The sequence below is a fragment of the Mustela lutreola genome, chromosome 12, assembly GCF_030435805.1.
Source record: "Mustela lutreola isolate mMusLut2 chromosome 12, mMusLut2.pri, whole genome shotgun sequence".
Classification (NCBI taxonomy): Eukaryota; Metazoa; Chordata; class Mammalia; order Carnivora; family Mustelidae; genus Mustela; species Mustela lutreola.
The window spans coordinates 78,089,746-78,117,481 of NC_081301.1; the positions used below are offsets into that span (position 1 = coordinate 78,089,746).

General features: G+C 40.9%; 1 protein-coding gene across 1 annotated transcript in view; it reads left to right on the top strand.

The window, feature by feature from the left end:
* Positions 1-24,138, top strand: part of LOC131812158 (uncharacterized) — a 94,609-nt gene extending 70,471 nt beyond the window's left edge. Inside the window, exons 3-7 of the mRNA XM_059141246.1 lie at positions 18,958-19,038; positions 20,612-20,806; positions 21,731-21,776; positions 22,337-22,397; positions 22,641-24,138. Coding sequence (XP_058997229.1) covers positions 18,958-19,038; positions 20,612-20,806; positions 21,731-21,776; positions 22,337-22,397; positions 22,641-22,821 — 564 coding nt within the window. The 3' untranslated portion in view covers positions 22,822-24,138. The remainder of the gene's footprint in view (positions 1-18,957; positions 19,039-20,611; positions 20,807-21,730; positions 21,777-22,336; positions 22,398-22,640) is intronic.
* Positions 24,139-27,736: the final 3,598 nt, after the last annotated feature.

Below are 27,736 nucleotides of genomic sequence, written 5' to 3' on the forward strand. Positions count from 1 at the left end.
TCCCAGGAGTTCAGCTAGATAGCTATCAAACCATTCTGAATACCTATAAACTGAACAGTAGATTGAAGAGAAGAAGAACAGCAATTTTAGGGACAGAAAAGTGACCACTTTCTGGAAGGTAGGATGTGCAGAGAAGTGAATCTGAGGCAATATATGGGAAGAGAAACTGCAGGGAGAGGAGCCAGCTTCCGGCAAGCAGTTGGGCAGTGGAGCACAAAATTGGAACATTTAGAAGTCTGCTGCACTGAGGGATGTCACTCCAGAGGCTTAAGCAGGGGGTAGAGCCCTCACCAGGACAGCATGATCTCATGACTCGTGAGGTCACCAAAAGACCAGAGGTGTTAGTGTGGCAGAGCTGGGGAAGCTAGATGCAGAGACAGAGACAAGGAGGGGGATCTCAGTTTGGGGTTACCTTAAACCATAATCCAAGGCACAGTCGGGCCACTGCTCTTCCAGAAGGGACTACACAAGTGCAGATCTGGGGACACCCCCTCTATTCTCCTCAGGGAGGAGACCTAATCAATATGGACATTAGTGAGATGTCAGAACTAGAATTCAGAATGAAGATTATCAAGATGCTAGCTGGGCTTGAAAAAAACATGGAAGATACTAGAGAATCCCTTTCTGGAGAAACAAAAGAACTAAAATCTAACCAAGTTTAAATTAAAAAGCTATTATTGAGGTACAATTAAAAAGTGGAGGCTCTTACTGCTAGGATAATTGAGGCAGAGGAGAGAATTAGTGATATAGAAGACCAAATGATGGAGAATAAAGAAGCCAAGAATAAAAAAGAGATAAATAACTACTGGATCAGGAGGTAAGAATCTTAAAGATAAGTGATACCATAAGACAAAATAATATTAGAATAATTGGGATTCCAGGAGAAGAATAAAGAGAGAGGGACAGAAGGTATATTGGAGCAATTATAACAGAGAATTTCCTTATTTGGCAAAGGGATAAAGCTTCAAAATCTAGGAGGCATAGAGAATCCCCCTCAAAATCAATAAAAATAAGCCCATACCCCATCATCTAATAGTAAAACGTACAGGTCTCAGTGACAAAGAGAAAACCCTGAAAGCAGCTTGGGACAAGAGATCTGTAACATACAACAGTAGAAATATTAGATTGGCAGCAGACTTATCCACAGAGACCTGGCAGGCCAGAAAGAACTGGCATGGATATTCAGAGCACTAAACATGGAAAATATGCAGCCAAGAATACTATATCCACCTAGGCTGTCACAGAAAATAGGAGGAGAGAGAAAAAACTTACAGGACCAACAAAAAAATAAAAGAATTTGCAAATACCAAATCAGCCCTACAGGAAATACTGAAAGGGTCCTCTAAGCAAAGAGAAAGCCTAAAAGTAACAGACCAGAAAGGAACAGAGACAATAGACAGTAGCATTTGCCTTACAGGCAATACAACAGCACTAAATTCTTATCTTTCAAGTTACCCTGAATGTAAATGGGCTAAGTACCCCAATCAAAAGACACAGGGTATAAGAATGGATTAAAAAAAAAAAAAAGACCCATCAATATGCTGTCTGCAAGAAACTCATTTTAGACCCAAAGACACCTCCAGATTTAAAGTGAGGGGGTGGAAAACAATTTACCATGATAATGGACATCAAAAGGAAGCTGGGGTGGCAATCCATATATCGAATAAATTAGATTTTAAGCCAAAGACAAAAATAAGAGAGGAGGAAGGTCATTATATCATACTTAAAGGGTCTGGCCAACAAGAAAATCTAACAATTTTGAATATCTATGCCCCTATTATGGGAGCAGCCAACTACATAAGCCAATTAATAACAAAATCAATGAAACACATCAAAGATAACGTGATAATAGTAGGGGACTTTAATACCCCCCTCACTGAAATGGACAGATCATCCAAGCAAAAGATCAACAAAGAAATAAAGGCCTTAAATGACACACTGGACCAGAGGGACATCACAGATATATTCAGAACATTCCATCCCCAAACAACAGAATACACATGCTTCTCTAACCAGAAAATAAAAGAAGAATTGAAAAAATTCATGGTAATAAATGAAAATGAAAACACAACTGTTCAAAAATCTGTGGGACACAACAACGGCGGTCCTGAGAGGAAAGTATATAGTGATACAAGTCTTTCTCAAGAGACAAGAAAGGTCTCAAGTACACAACCTAACCCTATACCTAAAGAAGCTGAAGAAAGAACAGCAAAGAAGCCTAAACCCAGCAGAAGAAGAGAAATAATAAAGATCAGAGCAGAAATCAATGAACTAGAAACCAAAAGAACAGTAGAACAGATCAACGAAACTAGGAGCTGGTTCTTTCAAAGAATTAACAAGATTGGTAAAATGCTGGCCAGACTTACCAAAAAGAAAAGAGAAAGGACCCAAATTAATAAAATCATAAATGGAAGAGGAGAAATCACAACCAACACCAAAGAAATATAAAGAATTATAAAAATATATTGTGAGCAAATATCCACGAGCAAATTTGAAAATCTGGAAGAAATGGATGCATTCCTAGAGATATATAAACTACCAAAGCAGAATCAGGAAGAAATAGAAAACTGAGCAGACCCATTACCAGTAAGGGGATTGAAGCAGTCATCAAAAATCACCTAACAAACAAGAGCCTAAGGCCAGATGGCTTCCCTGGGGAATTCCACCAAACATTTGAAGAAGAATTAATACCTCTTCTCCTGAAACTGTTCCAAAAAATAGAAATGGAAGGTAAACTTCCAAACTCATCTTATGAGGCCAGGATTACCTTGATCCCCAAACTAGACAAAGGCCACATCAAAAAGGAGAATTACAGACCAATATCCTTGATGAACATGGTTGTAAAAATGATAAAAAAAATACTAGCAAATAGTATCCAACAGTCCATTAAAAGTATTATTATTATTTTTAAAGATTTTATTTTATTTATTTGTCAGAGAGAGAGAGTGTGCACAAGCAGTCAGAGTGGTAGGAAGAGGCAGAGAGAGAAGCAGGCTCCCCACTGAGCAAGGAGCCCGATGTGGGACTCGATCCCAGGACCCTGGGATCATGACCTGAGCCGAAGGCAGACACTTAACCAACCGAACCACCCAGGCATCCCCCATTAAAAGTATTATTCACCACAACCAAGTGGGATTTATTCCTGGGCTGCAAGGCTCGTTCAACATGTGCAAATCAATTACTGTGATACAATACATTAATAAAAGAAAGAACAAGAACCATATGATACTCTCAATAGATGCTGAAGAAACCATTTGACAAAGAATAGCATTCTTCCTTGATCAAAACTCTTCACAGTGTAGGGATAGAGGGTATATACTTCAATATCATGAAAGCCATCTATGAAAACCCCACAGTGAATATCGTTCTCAATGTGGAAAAAACTGAGAGCTTTCCCCCTAAGGTTGGGAACACAGCAGGGCTGTCCACTATCACCACTGTATTCAACATAGTACTAGAAGTCCTAACCTCAGCAATCAGACAACAAAACGAAGTAAAATTCATCTGATTCGGCAAAGAAGTCAAACTCTCACTCTTTACAGATGATATGATACTTTATGTGGAAAACCCAAAAGACTCCACTCCAAAACTGCTACAACTTGTACAAGAATTCAGTAAAGTGTCAGAATATAAAATCAACACACCAAAATCTGTTGCATTTCTATACACCAATAGTAAGAGAGAAGAAAGAGAAATTAATGAGTTGATACCATCTACAATTGCACCCAAAACCATAAGATACCTAGGAATAAACCTAACCAAAGAGGCAAAGAATCTGTATTCAGAAAACTATTAAACACTCATGAAAGAATTTGAGGAAGACACAAAGAAATGGTAAAATGTTCCATGCTCATGGATTGGTAAAACAAATACTGTGAAAATGTCTATGCTATGCTACCTAAAGCAATCTACACATTTAATGCAATCCCTATCAAAATACCATCCATTTTTTTCAAAGAAATGGAACAAATAATCCTAAAATTTACATGGAACAAGAAAAGTCCTCGAATACCCAGAGGAATGTTGAAAAAGAAAGCCAAAGTTGGTGGCATCACAATTCTAGACTTCAAGCTCTATTACAAAGGTGTAATCATCAAGACAGTATGATATTGGCACAAAAAGAAACACGTAAATCAATGGAACAGAATAGAGAGCCCAAAAATAAAGACCCTCAACTCCATGTTCTTCGACAAAGCAGGAAAGAATGTCCAATGGGAAAAACAAAAACAAAAACAAAAACAGCCTCTTCACAAATGATGTTAGGAAAATTGGACAGTCATATGCAGAAAAATGAAACTGGATCATTTCCTTACACCATACACAAAAATAGACTCTACATGGATGAAGACCTTAATATAAGACAGGAATCCATCAAAATCCTTGAGGAGAACATAGGCAGCAACCTCTTCAACCTCAGCTGCAGCAGTTTCTTCCTAGAAACATCAGCAAAGCTAAGGGAAGCAAGGGCAAAAATGAACTATTGGGACTTCCTCAAGATCGAAAGCTTTTGCATAGCAAAGGAAACAGTCAACAAAACCAAATGGCAAATGACAGAATGCGAGAAGATATTTGCAAATGACATATAAGATAAAGGGCTAGTATCCAAAAATCTATAAAGAATTTAGCAAACTCAACACCCAAAGAACAGATAATCCAATCAAGAAATGAGCAGAAGGCATGAACAGACATTTCTGTAAAGAAGACATCCAAATGGCCAAGAGGCACCTGAAAAAATGCTCGACATCACTCTCCATCAGGGAAATACAAATCAAAACCACAGTGAGATACTACCTCACACCAGTCAGAATGGCTAAAATGAACAAATCAGGAAATGACAGGTGTTGGCATGCAGAGAAAGTGATCTCTCTTACACTGTTGGTGGGGATATCAGTTGTTGCAGCCATTCTGGTAAATAGTATGGAGGTTCCTCCAAAAGTTGAAAATAGAGCTAGCTACCCTATGACCCAGCAATCACACTCTTGGGTATTTACCCTAAGGATACAAATGTAGTGATCGGAAGGGGCATGTGTACCCGAATGTGTATAGCAACAATGTCCACAATAGCCAAACTATGGAAAGAATGTAGATGTCTGTCAACAGATGAATGGATAAATAAGATGTGTGATATATATAACAGAATACTATGCAGCCATCAAAAAACCCTGAACTCTTACCATTTGCAATGACGTGGATAGAAATTCAGAGTGTGTTATGCTAAGCAAAATAAGCCAACCAGAGAAAGACGATTATCATATGATCTCTATGATATGAGGGATTTGAGAGTCAGGGTGGGGGGTTGTGGGGTGAAGGGAGGGAAAAAATTAAACAAGATCAGACTGGGGAGGGAGACAAACCATAAGAGACTCTTAATCTCGGGAAACAAACTGGGGGTGGGGAAGGGATAGGGTGGCTGGGTTATGGACATTAGGAGGACATTGGGACATTGTGCTATGGTGAGTGCTGTGAATTATGTAAGACTGATGATTCACAGACATGTACCCCTGAAGAAAATAATACATTATGTTAATAAAATAAATGTAAAAAAATAATAAAAAATAAAAAAATAAATGTTTTATTCTTTCTTTTCCTGAAAAACTGATTACATTGACATGTCCTAAAATTGTGTAATTATATTAGTTCAATTCATCTTGCTCTTCCCCCTCCCCACCACTGCCATACCTTCATCTTTAGTTCCTAATGGACACTATAGTGGGGTGGTCAAGAGCTCAGGCTTTAGAAGTGATCTCTGTTTGATTCCCACCTCCACCACTTACTATCTGTTGATTTGGGGCAATTTATTTAAACTTTTAAAGGCACACATTCCTCATTGACAAAAGAAAGCTTGTGATATGAAACCCAAAATGTTATCCTAAGAATTTTAAAGTGTTAGCATTGTATATGGCACAGAAGAAACATGCAATACAAGTTTGTTAGCAGTTTCTACTATCAGGCCTGGCTTGTAAGGACAACAGATGATAATGTTTGGCAGTTTAATCAGAATACTTGTTGGTTTCTGGATCATCTCATAAGGATATTTGCCAGTCAGAATACCAACTTCACTGATTTGGCTCTAATTGAAGTTATATTTCCATTTATTCTCCAATTTACAATTACCCTGTGCCCCCACTTACACATTGCCTACAGTTCTGTCTGAGAGTTACCACTGCTGTTTCACTGATATTCAGAATCAGAACTCTCATGTCCTTTGGCTTATGTCCTCTAATTCTGCTCTCACTGTCCCCTTGTGACAGGACCCCCATGCTGGATATGGACATCTTTTAAGAGTGTCTGTTTCTCCTACACCACTGTGTCTTTAGAGGGGGTGCTGCAAACCTCCATTTGATTCCACTGTCCCATGAATGAAGAAGCATGCTCTTTCCTTAATTCTCCGCAGTATCTTCAAATCCAGATTGTAATATTTTAAATGATTTCATTAAACAGCAAGGATGATGGAAAGGAAATATTCTTATTCATCCAAGGGGTCATTTCCTTTCTAACCTATAATTTCTTCCCACCCAGTAGAGATAAGCTCACCCATTTCACTAGGAATATTTTGAGTACCTAGGCTTTAGAGTTTAAGACCATCCAGGTCATATTCCAGAGAGGGGAAGAGTATCTCTCTGGAGTAAAACTCCCCCTGTGCCAAATGAAGTGTGATCTTGCTTTACAGCTCCACTAAGACATTGACATAGACCGACATAGTTCAATACCAATATGTTCCAGATTAGTTTATCTTAAATATCATAAGATCAACTCAAGTTAGACTAGAAATCCAAGACTTTTAACAGTCTACCTTCCAAGCAAGACATAAAAATTATGTCAGCAGCCTCTTCCTCTATTCCTTACCTGTCTCATCTCCTGTAATTACCTGTTCAACAAAGAACAAAACCAACTCCACAAAAACAAGCACTATAAATTTATAGGAGCCAAGAGACAGTTCTCCACACTAGCCACTCTTTCACATCTTCTCCCTTTTCTTTTCTTTTTCTTTTTCTTAAAGATTTTATTTATTTATTTGACAGAGAGAGAGCACAGGTAGGCAGAGAGGCAGGCAGAGAGAGAGGAAGGGAAGCAGGCCCCCTGCTGAGCAGAGAGCCTGATGTGGGACTCGATCCCAAAACCCTGAGATCATGATCTGAGCCGAAGGCAGTGGCTTAACCCACTGAGCCACCCAGGTGTCCCTCTTCCCTTTACTTTCCCTCCCACTGCCCTGCCCCCAAAATAGCAAGGAAATTTCATAGTCTTGACTCCAACTCAGCCATATATAACTATTTCTATTACTGAATGAAGTGCAGTTTCTCAGCTAACACCTCAGGTATTCTGTAAGGAATGGTATCTGCCTTTACTTGTGGTTCCTATTTAAACATGGCTCTACTGTGCTGGCATTTGCTATGCTATGATTTGAGACCTGTGGTCATTTTCACAAACAACATAGCTCCACAAAACCACCTTGGGGTTGTTGACAGTCCACAAAACTACGACCGCTTCTCTCCCCCTCTCCCTATTTTTTTCTTTTGGGTTGGGGGTGGAAGGGAGGTTGCCAAGCAAATATTCTGCTTCCCTGAATCCAAGCTCTGCCTTCAGCATGAGGGCCTATTATTAATAGTGTCTCTACTCCATAAATGTGTTTTTTCTCGTTCATGGAGAGATTTCCTTCTTTATTTTCATGATTGATACTTGTCATTTGCTCAAAACACAATTTGCCGCACAACTAGGCATCATGGTACTGAAAGAGGGACATAGAGCCTGGAGAACTGAGTTTTGGGAAGTCTTAGACAAGAACATTGGGAGTACTATAAGTCATTTAAACTCTGCTTCAGGTTCCTCCACCACAAAATGGGCTGGATACTCTTTGTTGTGCCACTATTTTATGACTGATACATGGAATTCCACTATCCATAGAAGGGAAACCTGCTCTTCCCTTAATTCCCTTTGCTTTTCTCTCTGAGTCTCACTCCTTACAACTTGAACTTCATAAGGCAAAAGTTGGGCTGTCCACGTTGAGAGGAGATGGTGGGTGAGCCTTGCTTCTTCATCTAGAGGGCAGCCACTAGAAGTCAGCAAGCTCAGGCACTGTCAACTACAATTCCAAAGGCTGGGAGATTGCTTTGTAATCATCATGATGTCAGTTGGTAGAATTAATGGTATTTTTTCCTTGTTAATTTAAGGAAAGCCACTGATACTTGTGTGGCTACCTTCTCTTGATCTGCCAGGGTCTATTAGGCTACCTGTAAAAAAAAACAGGCAAGTTAAAAACATCAAAAGGCTCCCTAACCCCACCCTGAACTCCTCTTTTCTTTTGTATTCTCCATAGAAAGCAATGGTTCTGAATCCTCAAAAAGCCCCATCCACCATTCTCCAGAAATTTTGATTCAATTGTTCTGGGGTTATATCCCTAGCATTGGTTTTTTGGGTTTTGTTTTTAAAAATTTCCAGGTGATTCTAATTATAGCTGCGGTTGAGAACCACTGATATGGAGCCTCCCCACTTTCCCTTTTCTTTCCAGCAATGCTATGTGTTTCATACATGCAGTCCCATGTGAAGGTGGGCATGTACCCTCCTCCCATCTCCTTAGGGTCTAGAATATGGGAGAGGCACAGTAAAAGTTTATGAAAGGAAGGAATGAGTGAGGAAACAAAGGGTAAAAAGAATAAACAGTAGACAAAAAAGGGATGAGGAGAACAGGATGGGTAGGAAGGAATGATAACAATTTGTCTCTTGCAAACCTTAGGCCTACAACTCTTTCTACCCTTACATTTTTTCCATGACAGAGCACTTCAGAGTTATCTTGCTACTACTTAAAAAAAAAAAAAATACTGCTTTCATTCTGGAATTCCTGTCTAAATGGGGCCAATGTAATTTTTTTAGACGTTGCCATGGGGAATAATATTTTTCTTCTTCTGAAAGGTTGAAGGGAAGACAATGACCGAATGAGAGAATTGAAAAGCTGTATAACCAGGTGGCTTTCTGATTATTCTAGGACCTCATATATCCACGCCCTGACTGCAGCGTGAAGCTCTGCTTTTTGAAAAGACACATTTGACTGTGTTGGAAAGAACAGCTCAGCAGTAAAATCAGTGGTATATCTACCCAAATTGTATATTTTAAATTGATAATCCTCTTCTGAGAATAATTTCTATTATGTCAAATGCACCCACAGTAAAAGACTTATTCATTTATGACCTGGATTGGCTAGACATGTTCTCATTAAATTGGACTGCATTTAGTATATGTGGGAAGGGTAGGTCTAAGTGGTTAAAGTGTGCTTTTCATCATGAAAGAACATCTTTTAGAGGACCACAGTTGCTGGCAACTATGAAAATTTGAATCCATTCAAGGGGAAAATAATCTTAAATACAATGAAATGTTGAACATTCATGACTAAAGCAGCTTTCTTTGTCTCCTGCTGTGTATGACAGAATCAGAGAAAGTACTATGTTATGGTGTATTCGAGCAAGGACCCTGAATTATCTGCACCACTGTCCTGGAGGTGGCCATTAGCTCAAGCTGACCCAGCAAGGATAGAGGAGCAAGGCACATGAATGGCAATATAGAATAACAGCTAGGAACACAGAGTTTGGGCTTAGTCATTCCTGTGTTAGTATTCTTTCTCTATCCCTTACTAGTTGAGGCTCCACTGAAAGAGAGAGAAAGATAGAGAATGAGCAAGCACTGAGCTGGGCTGAACTAAGAAGGGCTTCCATCTTAATGGTAGTAGGTCTAACATCATTTTAGGAAATCTTTTCATATCAGAGGCAAACACCTGTGACTGTTATTAAACTTCTGGTCATTATTGAGAACTATGTGGCAAGTAAGTTATAGTTCATAAGAACTATATATGAACATATAGTTCATAAAATGCTGACTATTTATCCAGTAATCAAAGTATATATTCTACTGATAAGAACACTCAGCAAGTCATATATAGCAACAGCAGATGCTGCCCACAGCAGCAAGTTTCTGTAAATTATCTGACCATGTAAGAGTCGTATAGCAGCATAATCACAAGAATATTGTTTCATTAAAGGGCAGCTCCTGAATGCTCTGCCATGGATAAATTTCATTTCTGTTTATACACTATCTTCCCACTCAACTTGTGTGGGATACTGCCCCAAATTTTGGATTAGAAAGAAATGAGTTCTAGTTCTAACTCTGCCCTTGGCAGAGTTGATGTTGAAAAAGTTCCTTACTTCGTTTGCTTTTCAATTTGGGATTCTATCCCAGGAAGTGGACAGAGAGTTGGATTTAAAGGTCTCTTAAGCCTCAAGAGTCATTCTGATTTGTCATAGGATTTTTCACTCCCTGAAAGTTTTATAAAAATATTTGTTTTTCACAGCAAAGATCACAATTAGTTTCAAGAATTTGCAAGGTTCACAGCTGAACAATCATATTAACAGAATGGCAGGTTAACCTTGTCTAGACTTAATTATGAAGTCAGTAAGAGTCCACAATTGTTGGAGAATTTGTGAAGCTGAAAATCCTAAGTTTAAGCTTCATACACTGTTTCATAACAGATGGCAAGTTAAGGTTATACCATAATAAAAAATCATTCACCTTTGAAGGAACTAATATAGTGGAGAAACATGATAGCTGATTCTTTAAGGTTCTCCCCCCAAGTATTTCTGGTTAACATTTTTAGAATGAGTGTACATTTAAATGCAAAGATGTCTTCTTCTATTAAATATTCAAGTGCCATTTGCCAGTGATCAAATCTTCATGCTTAAATAATCTTTATTAAGTACCAGTGTGTGAAGTATAGATGTGTGTTGTATAGATACTATATAGAGTTAAGAAAATTGGCACATAGATGTTCATATAAATAGATAGACAAGCAAGCATAAAATTCTTCAACAAAGAGAAGTGTGGCAATGCCAGGCAAGAACGCAAGCTAATAAATGAATAAAAAGTATAGTAAAAAGGTTAAACAAGTTCCTACTTGTAAAGCTTTCCTGCATGACACATGCATGTTTTTAGGTTATATATATGGGCACGTTTTACCATTCCACTTTCAGGATGTTCTCCCTGTTAAGAAATTTTAGCAGCTGCTTTTTACTAAAGACCTTGAGAGGGTTTTACTGCCCTTTCATTATACATAAGCTTTAGTGCTCAAATTTTTATGACATAGGGTGGGTAAGTAACTCTTTGGGAATAATGGTCATATAAGCTCTCTTTGAAAAAGAACTTCTGATTGATTTTTGTCCTCTGCCTGTTCATAATTATTTTGAACCCCTCTAATTAATGTAATTATCACACTCATGCATTTACATATTCACACATTAATCCATTCCTTAATTCTTACATTTATTTAACAAGTAATCCTTATCCTAACTGTCAAAGCTCCACCTTAGAAAATTCTTGCTCTCTGCTTTCAAGAAGCTCAGTCTTCTGGGAAGGGGCAGATGGATTTCTAAAGAGGCATTAGCATGTGAAAGGTGCCCTAATGGTGGTGTGGGACTGAGTGTTGTTAGACCAAAGAGGAAAGGCCATCTAAATGCCACTAATACTCTCACCAAACAACCAAACAACAAAAATGAGCTGTGTATTAGCCAACAAAATATGTTCTTTACCCAGCATGTCCAAAATAGAATCAACTAAATGTAATTAAACCCAAAAGAGTTCTTTTGTACAGTTCATATGTTCCAAAAACCATTGTTTTCCTACCATACTGCTCTAGGCTTTCCTCCCTTGACAGGAGAGCTCTTATGATTCAAAATAGAGTAGATACAATGCCTCATACTAAAGGAGCATCAGCTGTTGGCTGCTGTCAGAATCATCTGGGGGAAATGGAATTGTCAAAAATACAAATCCATAAATTTCTCTGCTGGATATTCTGAGGAAGTTGGTCTGGGAATCCATATATTTTTTAAAATTTTTTTTAAATTTTTTTATTTTTTATAAACATATATTTTTATCCCCAGGGGTACAGGTCTGTGAATCGCCAGGTTTACACACTTCACAGCACTCACCAAAGCACATACCCTCCCCAATGTCCATAACCTCACACCCCTTCTCCCAACCCCCTCCCCCCAGCAACCCTCAGTTTGTTTGGTGAGATTAAGAGTCACTTATGGTTTATCTCCCTCCCAATCCCATCTTGTTTCATTTATTCTTCTCCTACCCACTTAAGCCCCCATGTTGCATCACCACTTCCTCATATCAGGGAGATCATATGATAGTTGTCTTTCTCTGCTTGACTTATTTTGCTAAGCATGATACGCTCTAGTTCCATCCATGTTGTCGCAAATGGCAAGATTTCATTTCTTTTGATGGCTGCATAGTATTCCATTGTGTATATATACCACTACTTCTTTATCCATTCATCTATTGATGGACATCTAGGTTCTTTCCATAGTTTGGCTATTGTGGACATTGCTGTTATAAACATTCGGGTGCACGTGCCCCTTTGGATCACTAAGTTTGTATCTTTAGGGTAAATACCCAGTAGTGCAATTGCTGGGTCATAGGGCAGTTCTATTTTCAACATTTTGAGGAACCTCCATGCTGTTTTCCAGAGTGCTTGCACCAGCTTGCATTCCCACCAACAGTGTAGGAGGGTTCCCCTTTCTCCGCATCCTCGCCAACATCTGTCATTTCCTGACTTGTTGATTTTAGCCATTCTGACTGGTGTGAGGTGATATCTCATTGTGGTTTTGATTTGTATTTCCCTGATGTCAAGTGATATGGAGCACTTTTTCATGTGTCTGTTGGCCATCTGGATGTCTTCTTTGCAGAAATGTCTGTTCAGGGGCGCCTGGGTGGCTCAGTGGGTTAAGCCGCTGCCTTCGGCTCAGGTCATGATCTCAGGGTCCTGGGATCGAGCCTTGCATCGGGCTCTCTGCTCAGCAGGGAGCCTGCTTCCTCCTCTCTCTCTCTGCCTGCCTCTATGCCTACTTGTGATCTCTCTCTGTCAAATAAATAAATAAAATCTTTAAAAAAAAAAAATAAAAAAAAAATAAAAAAAAGAAATGTCTGTTCATGTCTTCTGCCCATTTCTTGATTGGATTATTTGTTCTTTGGGTGTTGAGTTTGCTAAGTTCTTTATAGATTTTGGACACTAGTCTTTTATCTGATATGTCATTTGCAAATATCTTCTCCCATTCTGTCAGTTGTCTTCTGATTTTGTTAACTGTTTCCTTTGCTGTGCAAAAGCTTTTGATCTTGATGAAATCCCAATAGTTCATTTTTGCCCTTGCTTCCCTTGCCTTTGGCGATGTTCCTAGGAAGATGTTGCTGTGGCTGAGGTCAAAGAGGTTGCTGCCCGTGTTCTCCTCAAGGATTTTGATGGATTCCTTTCTCACATTGAGGTCCCTCATCCATTTTGAGTCTATTTTTGTGTGTGGTGTAAGGAAATGGTCCAATTTCATTTTCTGCATGTGGTTGTCCAATTTTCCCAACACCATTTATTGAAGAGGCTGTCTTTTTTCCATTGGACATTCTTTCCTGCTTTGTCGAAAATTAGTTGACCATAGAGTTGAGGGTCTATTTCTGGGCTCTCTATTCTGTTCCATTGATCATTGTGTCTGTTTTTGTGCCAGTATCATGCTGTCTTGATGATGACAGCTTTGTAATAGAGCTTGAAGTCCAGAATTGTGATGCCACCTACTTTGGCTTTCTTTTTCAATATCCCTTTGGCTATTCGAGGTCTTTTCTGGTTCCATATAAATTTTAGGATTATTTGTTCCATTTCTTTGAAAAAGATGGATGGTACTTTGATAGGAATTGCATTAAATGTGTAGATTGCTTTAGGTAGCATAGACATTTTCACAATATTTATTCTTCCAATCCAGGAGCATGGAACATTTTTCCATTTCTTTGTGTCTTCCTCAATTTCTTTCATGAGTACTTTATAGTTTTCTGAGTATAGATTCTGTGCCTCTTTGGTTAGGTTTATTCCTATATATCTTATGGTTTTGGGTGCAGTTGTAAATGGGATTGACTCCTTAATTTCTCTTTCTTCTGTCTTGTTGTTGGTGTAGAGAAATGCAACTGATTTCTGTGCATTAATTTTATATCCTGACACTTTACTGAATTCCTGTACAAGTTCTAGCAGTTTTGGAGTGGAGTCTTTTGGGTTTTCCACATATAGTATCATTTTTAACATGGGTCCCAGTTAATTACATTAGCTAGATTCGGGAAAAGAGCCTTAAATAACTTTAGGATTTATGGTAATTTCTATATATAACATGAAAAGGGAGGGAGAGGGTGTATAATTCCTTCTTTAACACAGTACTTTTATAAACTTCAGTTTAATCCCAAACCCCTAAGGCCTTAAAGGCCTTAAAGTTATGGGCAATAACTTTCAAATGCAATGGAAAATAGAGGACATTTTCTTCAATAATAGTCATGATTTTTCCTAACCAAAGTGTCTCTTCCCTCCCAACCTAGGTTTCCTTTTTAAAATAATTCTACTGTGAGACTTTTAACTATTTTACATGGCTAATTAAATGTTAAATGAAATAGTGTATTGGGGAAAATACTAATACTTCTTGAGATATGTGCCATCATTGCATAATATACTTGCAGATACCCTGATGGGACCTTGCAGGTACCTCTGGTCTAGTGGGCCAACTCTCTACAAGGCCCCTTATCACATCACAATCTATGCTTTAGTGGGTGGGTCTCATCTCACAGCTGGTCGATCTAGACCTTATACTCACTCCTAAGAACTGAACTTTCCTGTCCTTGGTCAGATAGACACCAATATAGTGGTGCTCTATTAAATAGAACTTTAATAAAGCTATAGCACTTTTTAGAATCTCTTTGCCTCTGTGAGGTCACTTACGTAGCAACAGGAACAAGGGCACATACTACCCCATGTTTTAAGTTTACAATAAGAACTGAGAGTCAGTCCTTTGTGCCTCAACCTGTTTCAGAGGGAGGCCATTCTGCCATAAAAGGGACTTGACATGAGTTCTCTCAGCCTTCTTTTCTTCTACTGCAAAATGCCACCTTTCCTCTGTCCCTCAACCAATGAATGCCTCAGGGAGATTCCACTATAGCTCACCATTTCCAGTTAGTGAGTTGCAATGAAGATTCTGACTCCATTTTTTGATGTTTGATGTTGATAACTTTTAAGCCTAGCTTCACTCTACCTTTTGTGCCCCACATCTGGGTTAGCTTATAAAAACCCTAGGTACTTTCTCCTTTGGCACTCTGAAAGGAAATTAATATTACACAAGCCCCTATATGTACACAGGTGGGCCCAACCCCATTCCCAACTACAATAAAAACTCAGGCCAGTCCCCTTTTCTGTCTCCCTCAAGGAATTCTGAACTTCAATAATGTAAGTAATGAATACTTTTATACCTTCTTGGTGTGTGTGTATTTGGTGTCATAATTTGACATCACAACTAATAGAGGTGGGAGGGAGTCCAATAGCCTTTGCAAGTGACCACAACAAGAGTCCTATCTAGTTCACTTTAAAGCTCCAGTCTCATAGCTGATTTAAAATGATCATATATCCATCACCAATGAGGCTTTAGTTCTAGGACATTAAAGTATGAGTGTGTGCATGTGTGTGTGTGTGTGCATGAACATGGGTCTGTTCTATGTATGTACATGCACACACATGCATGAATACTTGTGGTCTTTTGCTCCTCCTCCCTATCTCCATCTTCAAGTTAGGACTGGCTAGCAGGTTTTCTGGGGATCATCTGTTCTCCTTTCTTCACAAAACCTACCTTCATTCATGTCAGGTGCCAAGAGAAAGAATAGGGAGCAAAGGAACAAATGTTAACTGGGTGTGTGACTGAAATTCTGTTACTATTTACCCCTGCTTCTCTGACTAACACTGCCTGGCCTCAATGCCATCTGAATGATAGGGGTTCAAATGCTGGCTCTCTCATGAGACACATCTATTGGTTCTACGACGTCCTCCCCATTGCATGATTCCATTTTCTTTTCTTTTCTTTTTTTTTTTAAGATTTTATTTATTTATTTGACAGGCAGAGATCATAAGTGGGCAGAGAAACAGGCAGAGATAGAGAGGAGGAAGCAGGCTCCCTGCTGAGCAGAGAGGAGGCTCCCAGGACCCTGAGATCATGACCTGAGCCGAAGGCAGAGGCGTTAACCCACTGAGTCACCCAGGCACTCCACATGATTCCATTTTCATTCCCTTTTCCTCCTACTCTCAACAGTAATGCATAGCCTTTTGGCTTCTGGGGTCATTTTGTGTGGTAAGCATCTCTCCTCAGATGGCTATAGGAAGGAGACTCAAGCCGAGCTACTTTTTGCAATGCCAGAGGGAGCACAGGTATCCTTGCCATGCCAAGGGTAGGAGTGCAGACGATTCTCCTGCTCACCCAGCTCGATTGGTTGTTATTGGGGCAGATGTAATAATATTCACCTAATATTCCATATGCTTCCCTTTATTTCCCAGTCCCTTCTGGAGTTAGGGAGGACTTCTGCCTAGATTTGACCAAAGGTCTAAGTAGAAAGTCCATGTGCTATATATGGTCAGAGGCCACTAAGAGAAGGTATGAACTCTCTGTACTCTATTCTCTTTCACTGGCCACTCAGAAGTCCACATGCTAGGATGGCAGGATCACAAGGTGGCTCAGCCTGGAATGCCAAGCAACTATGTGGAATAGGATCCCTCACCAGTCATGAAAGACATAGTGTGTGCACAAGAAATAAATCTTTGTAATTTAAGCCACTGAGATTTGGAGGTTAATTTGTCACCACAGCAAAACCTACCTTCCTATCCATCTAGTATTCTATCTAGGCAAATATTTATATATAATTATTTTGTATATAGATATTTATTATATGAATTCATATAAATATATACTTATTACCTTTAGTTATGTGTTCCATATATGGTAGGAATAAGTTATATATATTATATAAAAACTGAATGTTTTATATAATAAATAGTATTACATAAAATGTAATACATTATTCTAATATAATCAATATCATTAATATTAATAAAATAAATAATTAAATAACTTAAAATAAGCACTGTCTTAAATCAGGACTATCACTAGTTAGAAAGCAAGTAAATTAGTAATACACAATCATCACACCCATTGCAAAACAGACATCAGAGCACACACAGAAAAGTGACTCACTGTACAATTAATTCAAAAATGATACACAAGAGAATTTTTAAAACTTAGAAAAGAGAGACATCTAGAAAATGATGATGATAACACATAACATCCCCATATATATCTGTAAGTCACAGCCCAAAGGGTAAAAATCTCAGGGAGCTCAGTGAGTTAGTTTATAACTCACTTATTATGTAGGAGAGCCTGCCCTCCTCTTTATGGTAGAATGGGGCCCAGAAGTTGTGTGAAATTCAGTATTCTGATCTAAAAATGTGGGTCTGCAGATAAGAAGTAACAAGGGAACAAGGTTGTGTTCTGGTGAATTGGCCATCAACACCTAGAAAGGAGACAGCAAATTTAGTTGTCAGCCTAAGGCATCTGCAGAGCAGCAAAAACACAACTGTAGTTTCATACACTAAATTATGTTCACAGTGAGGAGCTTGCCTCCTGCAGAAGGCAGGAATCCTGTTTAATAATTTGTGTTTAAAAAGGTATCAAATTAGAGAACATATTTTATTAAAATTCATATAAAACGTAGTCACTTCAAAAAAGATTAGTGCTAAAGGAGATATATCAACATTTCACTTTTGTTCTCACAGCTCTGACTCCACTGTCCCCTCCAAATGTGGAGATTATATAGCCGTGTTCCTCAAGAACTGGAATGTAGGAAACATCACCCCTTCCTAACCCTGCCTCATTCCCTTTTAAGCTCCAGAGTAGTGAATAATCATTTACCAGTAAGACCTTTGGAATAACATTCAGTTCAATATGGTTTCCTTCACAAAATTACCTTCAAGAACTGGAAAGGGTGTGAGATTTTTCCTATCTGCAAGCTAACAGGTTATCCTGCCAAGTTTCATGGATGAGGGCAGAAGACCCAAAACTCCTGGGTCATAGATGAAGGCCAGTTTATAACTCATAGCAACAGCAGTAGCTAGAGTATTGGCATTTTTGTGGTAGTTCCATGAAGCCCAATTCCCACAGGGTGATGTGAAGAGAGCAAGAAGATACCTGTGCACACAGAGGGTTGCATTACAAGAGAGGAACCTGGAGCTTAGGGAACTTGAATCTTTTATAATGAGCACTAGGCATGCCTTCCCTTTATTCCAGAGGGAGACATCATCTTTATTATATTGGACAAGAAGCATGCCTGCCCTTTACTCCTGAGGGAGACACTATCTCTATCTACTAAGACACTTCTAGATATAAATATCCCTGAAAAGACAGCCTGAAACAAAGGGCAGGAAATGCCTCACTGATAAGATGTGCAGAAACACAACAGATGCTTTTGTCTTCCAAACGTTGTTGAGAAAAATATAAAATCTAAAAAGTTTTTGGAAACAAAAGATAATACAGAGGCTTCCAGATTGTACTTCAGTTAGCATCCCAGCCCACAGTCAGTCCAAATGATGACATTTGAGGCCTGCTGAATGCTGATCTGCCATAGTGACTGGAACCTAAACACCCTGGACAAAGAATAAGAAATTTAATGCCCTCATCAACTACCCAACTCCATGCACATAAACAATGGAATATAACTTTTTTGAGAGCTGCGTCTGTCTTATTCATTGCTATATCCTCAAGTTCCTAAAACAGCCCCCAGCATATAAGAGACATTCAGTATTTACTGACGAATGCATGGATGAGGTTGACCTCATAACTTTTCAAGGATATTGGCAGCAACATACATTTTTCTGATTAAATCACAATAGAAGGAAGTTCATCTGATTAAATCAGAAAGTATGTGAACTACACCCTGGAACTTCTATTTTGCTCTACAGCTCTTCAGAGTTTAAAAAGAGGGAATTCTTTGAATACATATAATTTTTCTTGAAGGTGTATGCATTTGATTTTATTTAATACAAACATTGAAAGCTTTCTCTATTTTTGCTATGTTTATGAACAGATGGAACTAAGACAGTGGAAAGGGGTGAACGTGGGAGGGGAGGGACAAAACCACAGTGTCGGTCTGTGTGAGATTAAAGAAGTAAGTCGTCAAGGTTACAGACAAGTAGGGAAGTTTCAAGTATACATAATCCCCCTCTGAAGAAATAAAATAGATGACCATGGGGAAGAAAAGGGCACAATAAAGAAGAGACAGTTACTGCAGTCAGCTGGTTCCATAGTCCCAAGAGCCTGGTTATCCTATAGAATGCTCTGGGTGAGGTGGGGGTGGGGGGCAGTTCTTAACCCTGAGAGGAGATTGACAGCACAAGGAGAAAAAACTCAATTCCCTTTTATACAGAATGTATTCTCTTGTATTCTCACCTCAGCTAATTTACTCACAGCTGGTTTAGAGATGCCAACTTACTGCCAAATCAGTAAATATCAACTCAGGATTTACTGTTTGTAATTTATCACAATTTCCCAGGAGCCAATTGTAGGAATAGTGTATAACAATATGCCAACTAAGTGAGGAGCAAATGGAAAAGGGAAAGAATCTTTAAAATCAATGAGGCTTTTTTTTTTTGTTGTGTTGTTTGCTTTGAATTAAGATCAATATACCTAATCAAAGAAGGTAAGTACCTTTAATAGGTGTCTTCTACAGCAGTAGTTGGGAAATACTGCTGCACATAAGCAGAGTCCAATCTCAAGTTCTAAAATCTATATTTATTTAATAACCATAAAGAGTAGTTGAAGGTTATCTAAAATATGAAGTTAAAGTCTGCATGGGTGGCTCAGTCGGTTAAGTGGCCACCTCTTGGTTTTGGCTCAGGTCATGATCTCAAAGATTGTGAGATCCATTGGACTCCATGCTCAGTGGGACATCTGCCTGAAGATTATCTCTCTTTGCCCCTCTCCCCCACTCATGCATGTGTGTGTGAGTGTGTGTGTGTGTGTGTGTGTGTGGCACATCCCCAAAGATTTTATGCAGTTTCTCTCCTAACTTCAGAAAAGTGCTACAGACTTAACACTCCAAGATCATTTGAAAGTTTAATTATTTATTTTGTTTTATACTGATTTTAGTTTTGAGAATATTTAATGGTAAATTATTGATTTTAATTAAGTTAGCCTCTCTGAAGATCCTAAAGGTTAAAACAAAAAATAAAATTTGCTATGCAACATGTTCAAAACTAAATAATAAGGTCTATATCTGCAGTCAGGTAAGGCAAATACATTCTATAAGAAAGATGGATTTGAGAACATATGTCATCCTGAGTGTAAATGTCAGAGTACAAACAAAAATTCCAGGCATTTTTGCAGACTTGCCAGGCAATGGAACTGGTAAGAACCAAGTTAAGGTCTCTTAATGGTAAAGAGGGACCCAGGTAATTAATATGTGGGTTATAGATGGAACAAACTGAAAATTTTATAAAGGTAAGTATATGATATAATGAAAATATGTATAAAAATAGGATGCCAGAGTAGGGTAGACCTGAAGGACCTAGGAAAGGTGGAGGGGTCTTCTGGGCTGGTGGGTGGGGGAGGGGCAATGGAACATCCTCTTTGAATCTCACCTCCCCTACCCTCAGAAACTCTTTGTGACAGTGCTCTGTGATGTAGGCCTGGGGAGGATATATATTCAGTGTGTGCACAGTATAGGCTGTCTTGTGATTCAGACAATGAAGTTCAAACACTGGAATGTTCTCTCATTTCTGAATAGCAATACTAAACCATGTCTGAGCTTTGGCTCAACATGCTTGGAGACTGATCCCAACTTCACCTTCCTGTGTGGGTTGGGATTGCTCCTTCTGTTCCTGTGCTACCTGGTGGGGATTCCATTTCCAACTTGGAAAACCAAAACTACCCAAAAGGTAAGAAATCCTTGTGGGGGCTGGACGGTGGTGGTGCTCAACACTGATTATTATGGTTTCCATTCCTAATCCCAAATTTTATTCATTTTTTTTTTTTTAGAGATTTAATTTAAGAGAAAGCAGGAGAGCACAAGTGGGGTAGAGGCACAGATGGAGAGCTAGACAAGGAGTGCAATGTGGGGCTAGATCCCAAGATCCTGGAATCCTGGCCTAAGCCCAAGGCAGACACTTAACCAACTGAGCCAATCAGGCTCCCTAATCCCAAGTTTTAAAATGAGTTTGGTAGAGTCAGAGAAACACATAAAACAGGAAGTCTTAAGAGAAGAGACATTCGTTCCTCTAGGAAAAGAGGCCTGGCAGGGGTAAGGGTTAAGGAAGGACTTAGGTTTCTACTTGAAACTCACAGTCTATCTGGGTATGGTGGTGGGTCTTGGGTAAAATCCCAAACACAGAGATTCTTTAGTCCGGAAATGCATTATTTTGAGAGTATGAGGTCTGTGTAAGAGAACAATTTCCCAGCAGCTCATCATGAGTCACATTCCCATGTCCAGCATCACTCGATCAAGCCTTCCTTCATGCTGGGCTGATCAGTGCTGAGCCTCTGAGAAGAGAGTAGGGTCTGAGCTATGAGTAGGATACAGGGTCCTACCTGAGGTAGCACAGATGTGATTGTTGGACTTCATTTTCTATGTTCTCATAGAACAAAGGACTTCTGACTGAGAATTTCAAGTGTGGACCTCCCAGACAAAATTCTCCTCTGAATGTTTCAAAGAAGTAAATATTGAGAACATTTTATCACCTTAAAAACTGAAAAAAGCAAGGAACACAAAGTTCTATTAATTAAAGTCATAGTATTCTTAGATAAAGAATGTTTCCATTTCTGAGATAAGAGTAAGACCCCCCTCATTCTTATTTTTGTTCTAGCATCAGGGCAGAGCCAAGAGGAAGAGAAAAGGTGGGACTCTGAAAGGTAAGGGTCTGCCTATTCCACCTGAGCTCTCCAAGAATGACCCTTGCTGTCCTCTCCATAAGGGCTCAGGTCCATGATCTCTGAGGATGCAGCTCCTGGATACATTCCCCCTCAGAAAACAGAGGCCTCAGAGGAGAGGCTCATGGAAAGGTAGCCAGAGTGCAAAATCCTTCTCAGATTCCCTGCTCTGACTATTACTGAGCATGAAGCAGTGATATCTGAACAATGAGTGTTGCCCATTAGGTGGCCGTGTGAGAGGTCAAGGGTCAGAACTTCTGTCTCCTAACTTTGTGAAAGCTCAGGATTTTTCCCTGAGGTAACCACTGACTTTTGTGCTTCACGGAGGTGGTCTGATCATCACATGGAAAAATTTACATGAAAGTACATTATACATGAAGACAGATTACTAACCGGCTTCACATCATTGGCCATGTGCCCTCATCTATTGATTATTGAGGCTTTCAGAGTCCCAACATGCCAAGGCTGTCCCATAAGGGGAATCCTGTATTATTACCTATGTTTCTACTTTCACTATATAACTCATTCTCCTGTTTCCTCAGATGACAGATGGTACCAACGGGAAGTAGAGGAGACCCGGAAGCTGATCTCTGTTTTAAGAAGGTGACCAGTCTTTCCCCTTCTATCCTGTTGCCTCTTAGAGCACGTTTTATGCAATTGCAGGATTCACTGCAGTCTGTCATACCATGGGAGGGGGTTTCCATAGGAACAGATATTGGGGTGAAGGCTACTGAGTACACTGTCAAGTCATAAAGGTGGGGCACTGTAAAGGGGCATCAGGCTTCAGGTGGCCCCTCCCTTGTCAGGCCTGCATGTCCTCATCCCCTTGTTCTGGTCCTACTGCAGCTTTGTACCTCCTGTCTCCTGCAGCCCCCTTGATGGCATCATGATACTATCCATTTTCATCAGCCATTATGTCCAGACCCCTCCTGTGAGGTATGTAATAGCACAACTGCTGAGATCAATCGGCTGCTGTTCCTGCAGGCTCTGGAAGATTCTACTCCCTTGGCTTCCACAGCTCATGTGACTACTTCATCATTAACTCTCTCCCCTGACTTCTCAGCAGTCCCTCAAGGGGACCGGATATCAGCTTCTTTGCCTGAGCCTTCCCTGCCACCTGCCTCCATCTTCTCACCTGACCCAGTGATCCCTGTGGCAGACTTTTTCCCACCCGCACCACCAGGTGATTCTTTGCCAGCCAAGCCTTTTCCTCCCATGGATTCCAAATTCCCAAGGGACCATTACCCATCCCAGCCCCTTGCCTTTCCTCCTATCCCACTACATCATGCCCATAGAGTTACCATATTGTCCAAACAGAGACAGTGTTTCTAAATACCACTTCTCTCTGGACCCTACCCTTTCGCAAGATGTCAGTCCCTTACTGAGGTTGTCCCAGAGGGTGAATCCCACTGAGACCTTTGTTTGTCATCACACACCACCAACCCGGTCTGCTTCACCACTGCCAGTCTGCAATTTATCTGTGACTCAATCTAAACTGATTTCCATCTCAAGGAAGCCTGTTCCAGAGAGCTCACACCCACAGAACTCTTGTGGGTTGTCTACTTATGTCTCAGCAATCACAGGCATTGACCCCTCCAGCTTGTCAATTTTAGACCTCCCTTGGTGGCAAACTCATGCCAAAGACTTCTTCCCTTCAACCCTGGCTCCACGTGATTTCCATTGAGTTTCTGGCCCTCCATTCTTCAAAGACTTCCTCCAGAGGAGACCCTGCAACCAGCCTTGCAGAGCCTGGTAACCTCTCACTTCTCAGCCCTGATGCCCTGGCACTTCTAGAGAAACAAGTTCAAAAGAGGTGTGACTTCCTCAAGTGGAAGGGAGCAAAGCTTTCTTTTCCAAAGCAAAGAGTTGCTGATAAGCATGATTTGGCATCCTCCCTTCCTTTCTGGAGCAGCAAAGACCAATCAAAGGAGCTGCCTATGCATCAGCAGTGTCCATATCCTACAACCTTGGATAAGGGCCATTTACAGCAAACCCCCATCCAGTTCTTCTGGGGTCTCCAAACTCCGCATAGTGAGTCCTTCTTCCATGCTACTGATGCCTCAGATAACATCTCGAATGCCTCCCCAGAGCAGGAATCCCCAGTAGTTCCCCATCTGCTTCCTCCATCCTTGCCTGAGAACCCGCCTCAACTCCTGCCTCAAACCCAGCCCTACCTATCCCTCATGTCCAGCCCCAGGCCCACCTTCAATCCCCACTCCCAATCCTGCCTTGGTCCTCTACCTGACATCAAGATCTGTGGAGTGTGTTTTCACAGACCTCAAAATGATTCTGAGAGCCTCACATCAACAGAAATGCAACATCTGGAATAGAACGTGTTACAGAAAGTACAGAAACGTGTGTGGGGTTTACCCACTAAAGACCCCAGGAGGACTGCTGCCCTTCAGCTCCTAACCCTTCTCTCAGCCACAAGGCCACCAAGGCCCAAGTTGTAATCTCTGTCCCTCCTGGACAGTTTCCTCTGAAGAGCTCTGGAGAAAACTAGAGAGTCACCTTCGAAAGAGGCTCATCCAACAGTGGTGGGGCCTGCCCCGCAGGATCTATGAGCCTCTCGCACTGATGAGCGGTCCAAGTACTCTTCCACATCTACCTGAGTCTCAGGGCCATAGTGGAAGCTCGGGGATCTCTAGTAAGAGTCAGATCAGATGGAGTATGTCAAAAAGCGTGTATGTGGAGGGCCCAGAAATTCTTCTGCTAGAGGACAATGACCTGGCAAAGTAAGAAGATTACCTGGAGAAGGATCAGGGATACAACCCAGAGAATGGTCCAAAAGATTATCTGTTGAGTGACCCAGTTAGCTCTTCAGATAATGATATGGGATATGATTCTGAGAAAGAACTTAGGAGCCCAGCAGTGAAAAACTCCATGGTGTCTGTGGAGACTATGGGTCAGAAACAACTTGAAAATGCCCTGAAGATACATTTATGCAGAAAGTCTGAGGAAATCAATGAGGGTCAGTTGCCTGGGACTGTGCATAATTCATGGTATACTATGAAGCAGACATCACTTCTTTCTGAGAAATCCCAGACTGAAATAAAACAGAGAAGTTTGTCACCATCAGAGGTTGAGGATGACTCCCTGAATACCTTCCAGGAGCTTCCCTTTGTTGAACCTAGTGCAGAACAGAAGCTGGAAGACCATATTAAAAGGTTTAATAGGAGGGTGACTTGGGGCCTACCCCCTAGGGTCCTTGAATCCATGCAGCACTTTAAATCAAAAGAGTCCACATACTCCGTTGATGGGAGCTTGAAATCTCGCCATGGAGACAAAGCAGGAACAGCAAATTCAGCCCCCATCCCCGATCATCCTCTCCCTGTCACCTCAACTGTGGGCAAGGAAGAACGTAGAATTCTAAGACAATCACCCTCTAATATCAATCATCAGTTGGCAGAGGATGTTCTGAAAACTAAGGACAGCAGCCAGACTCTTACATCTGTCAGACATGACGCCATAGGCAGCAGACGGCTCCCCAAGGCTGCCTACAAGGCAAGGTGTGTTCAGACATGAGCCAAAGGGTAAGAGTGAAAATTCTGGTGCTGGAAGAGGAAGGCAACAAGGCATAAAGATGATTAATCCAGAACCTGTTCTTGTGCCCACAGAGTCCAGGGAGATATTCAGGACCAAGGAATTTCATACACATCAATCACAACCTAGCATCTTGACAACCAACAAGCCAGTTAGCTCTCAAATTATACAGGGGAATGAGCATCAAGTCAAAACCACCATCCCACCAAACATACCAATTCCGCAAGATCCTAAATCATTGAATCTCAAAGAACAACTCTTGCACGAGTTAAAGCTTATGCTGGAGGACAGGGAGCATAGCCAGGCCCAAGCCCCATACACTGGCCTTCCCCCTGCCTCAGATCATTCAACTTATAAGGCCTCACTGACTCAAGGTGTCTACCATGGGGACATGAGAGCTTCCCAGGTGCCGCATGTCCATCCAGAGGACACAAATTACTATGGAACAACAGGAGTCCTGGGTCCCTAAGCATGTCCTAAGGAAGTGCCAGAATAAGAATCCCCCATTGGCTACAAAGACCATGAGGCCTCCAGGTTCCAAGGCACAAGAGCATGGTGGAGGGGGATTTAGGACTGGGAATATCCCAACCGAGAATGAACAGATTCCCCACTGAAGATGTGGCAGTGAAGAAGAGGTTCCCTATTCAGGATGCAGTATTGAAGGTAAAGCTGGGAAGCTAGCCTTCCCAGACCCTATCACAGAAAGTTCAGCTGCCTCCTGAAAGTCTTTCACAGAAGGGTCTTTTTTTTTTTCTTTTTTACTGAAAAGGCTTTCACTATTTCTTTCAGGATTTTTTGCAATGGCTTACTCCTGGGATAAAATGCAAAAGGCAAGAAAACAAACAAAAACAAAAAAAGGCAAGAAAACTCCCAGGAGAAGCATAGTTCCCTATCTGTGGAAAGCAGAGGCCTACTTTATGGTAGAGCTGCCTTTACCAGGACACCTGAAGCTCAGAAAATCATGGTAGCTGTTGGGAAGTTCCAAGAGGAGAGAATGGGGCATCGGTGTCCAATAGACAGCACTTGCCCTCAGCAGCCCATTCCCTCCCCAACCAAGTTTGGGAAAACTCAGCAGAAAGCACAAGTACAGGCCCAGGCACAGCCTGTCCCAGGGTTTCCTTTCAACTACAAGGTTCCCGCTGGTAAGGAGACAAATATCAGGTCCTGCCAGCAAGAAGCTGTCTTTGCTGGCCAAGGCCTTACTGGAAGTAACAGACAGCTCAGAAACAAGGACACACAGCCCCAGAAAGTTGCGGCACTTAAGGACCAGCTACCACATCAGAAGTATCCCCTCTCCATGCCCATCAAGGAGCCTGCGCCCCACCCAAAGGCCACCTATGGGTATAAGGCCTCCGGCCACTCTCAAAATTCCTGAAGGCACTGTGTGCAGAGACGCGTGTCTACTGTTTAGATAGAAAACCCTTCTTCAGAATTTCCAGTGAGAGGGTTTTGGGGGGCATTTCCTACCCCAATATAATCCCTTGTGAGGAATAAATGTTTCTCTAATAAAGTCAGGTCTGTTCTGTGTACTGTCTTGGGAGCATGGGTTTTGGGTAACTCAGTTCAGCTGTTACTGACTGCTTCCTTCGGCTTCTAAAAGGTGACCAGTCTCCTGGACCTCTTGGGAAATATGTATCAAGTGCCCCCAAATGCCCATTTCCTCTCTGATGAAGATGCACTCTCTCTCCTGTCCCATGGCTTAGACTTACTGAAAATGTATAGCAGCTCACACCTCTCCCCTCATTGAATGTTTTACACACTTTACAGAAAGTCTATATCTGAGGAGGATCAAAGACAGATACAGTTTTCAGAAAATAATGATTAAGCCACTTTATTTCTTCACCGTTACTGTGTTACAGTAGCTTAATCATTATTTGGAAGTCAGTGATCAGAGGATCCCACAGGTGGATGAACCCTGAATAGGAGTGTTTTTTTAGGGGGAGAGGGTTGTTGTTCGGGTTGATCTTGGGCTTGTTGGGGTAGAATTAAAGAATACCCTAGATGATGCTGAAGAATCTGTCCTGTGAGTCACATTAAACCCTGACATTGAGGTTTCCCACTGGAAGTGCTTCCCTTCCCTGGGTGTTTCTTCAGGCTGCTGGACTGAGGATGTTTTTTGCAGAACAAAAGCATCACTTAGCTGTTAGTGGTAGGAATATTGACCGAAGGAAGCAACCACCTTCTAGGATAAGACACCCTTGAAGAAGTGAAAAGGTGAAAGAGGGACCTTGCTGGTAGAACAAAAGTTTATGTCTAATCATCCCCTTCACAGGACCCTGTCCCCCTCTCCTCCTTCCTCAGTCTGATCCAGAAACCACCACTTGAGGCAGACTAGAGCCTGGCACAGCCTACCGATGCCTTATACCAAAAAGGCATGGTTCTGTTCCTTGAGTATGCAA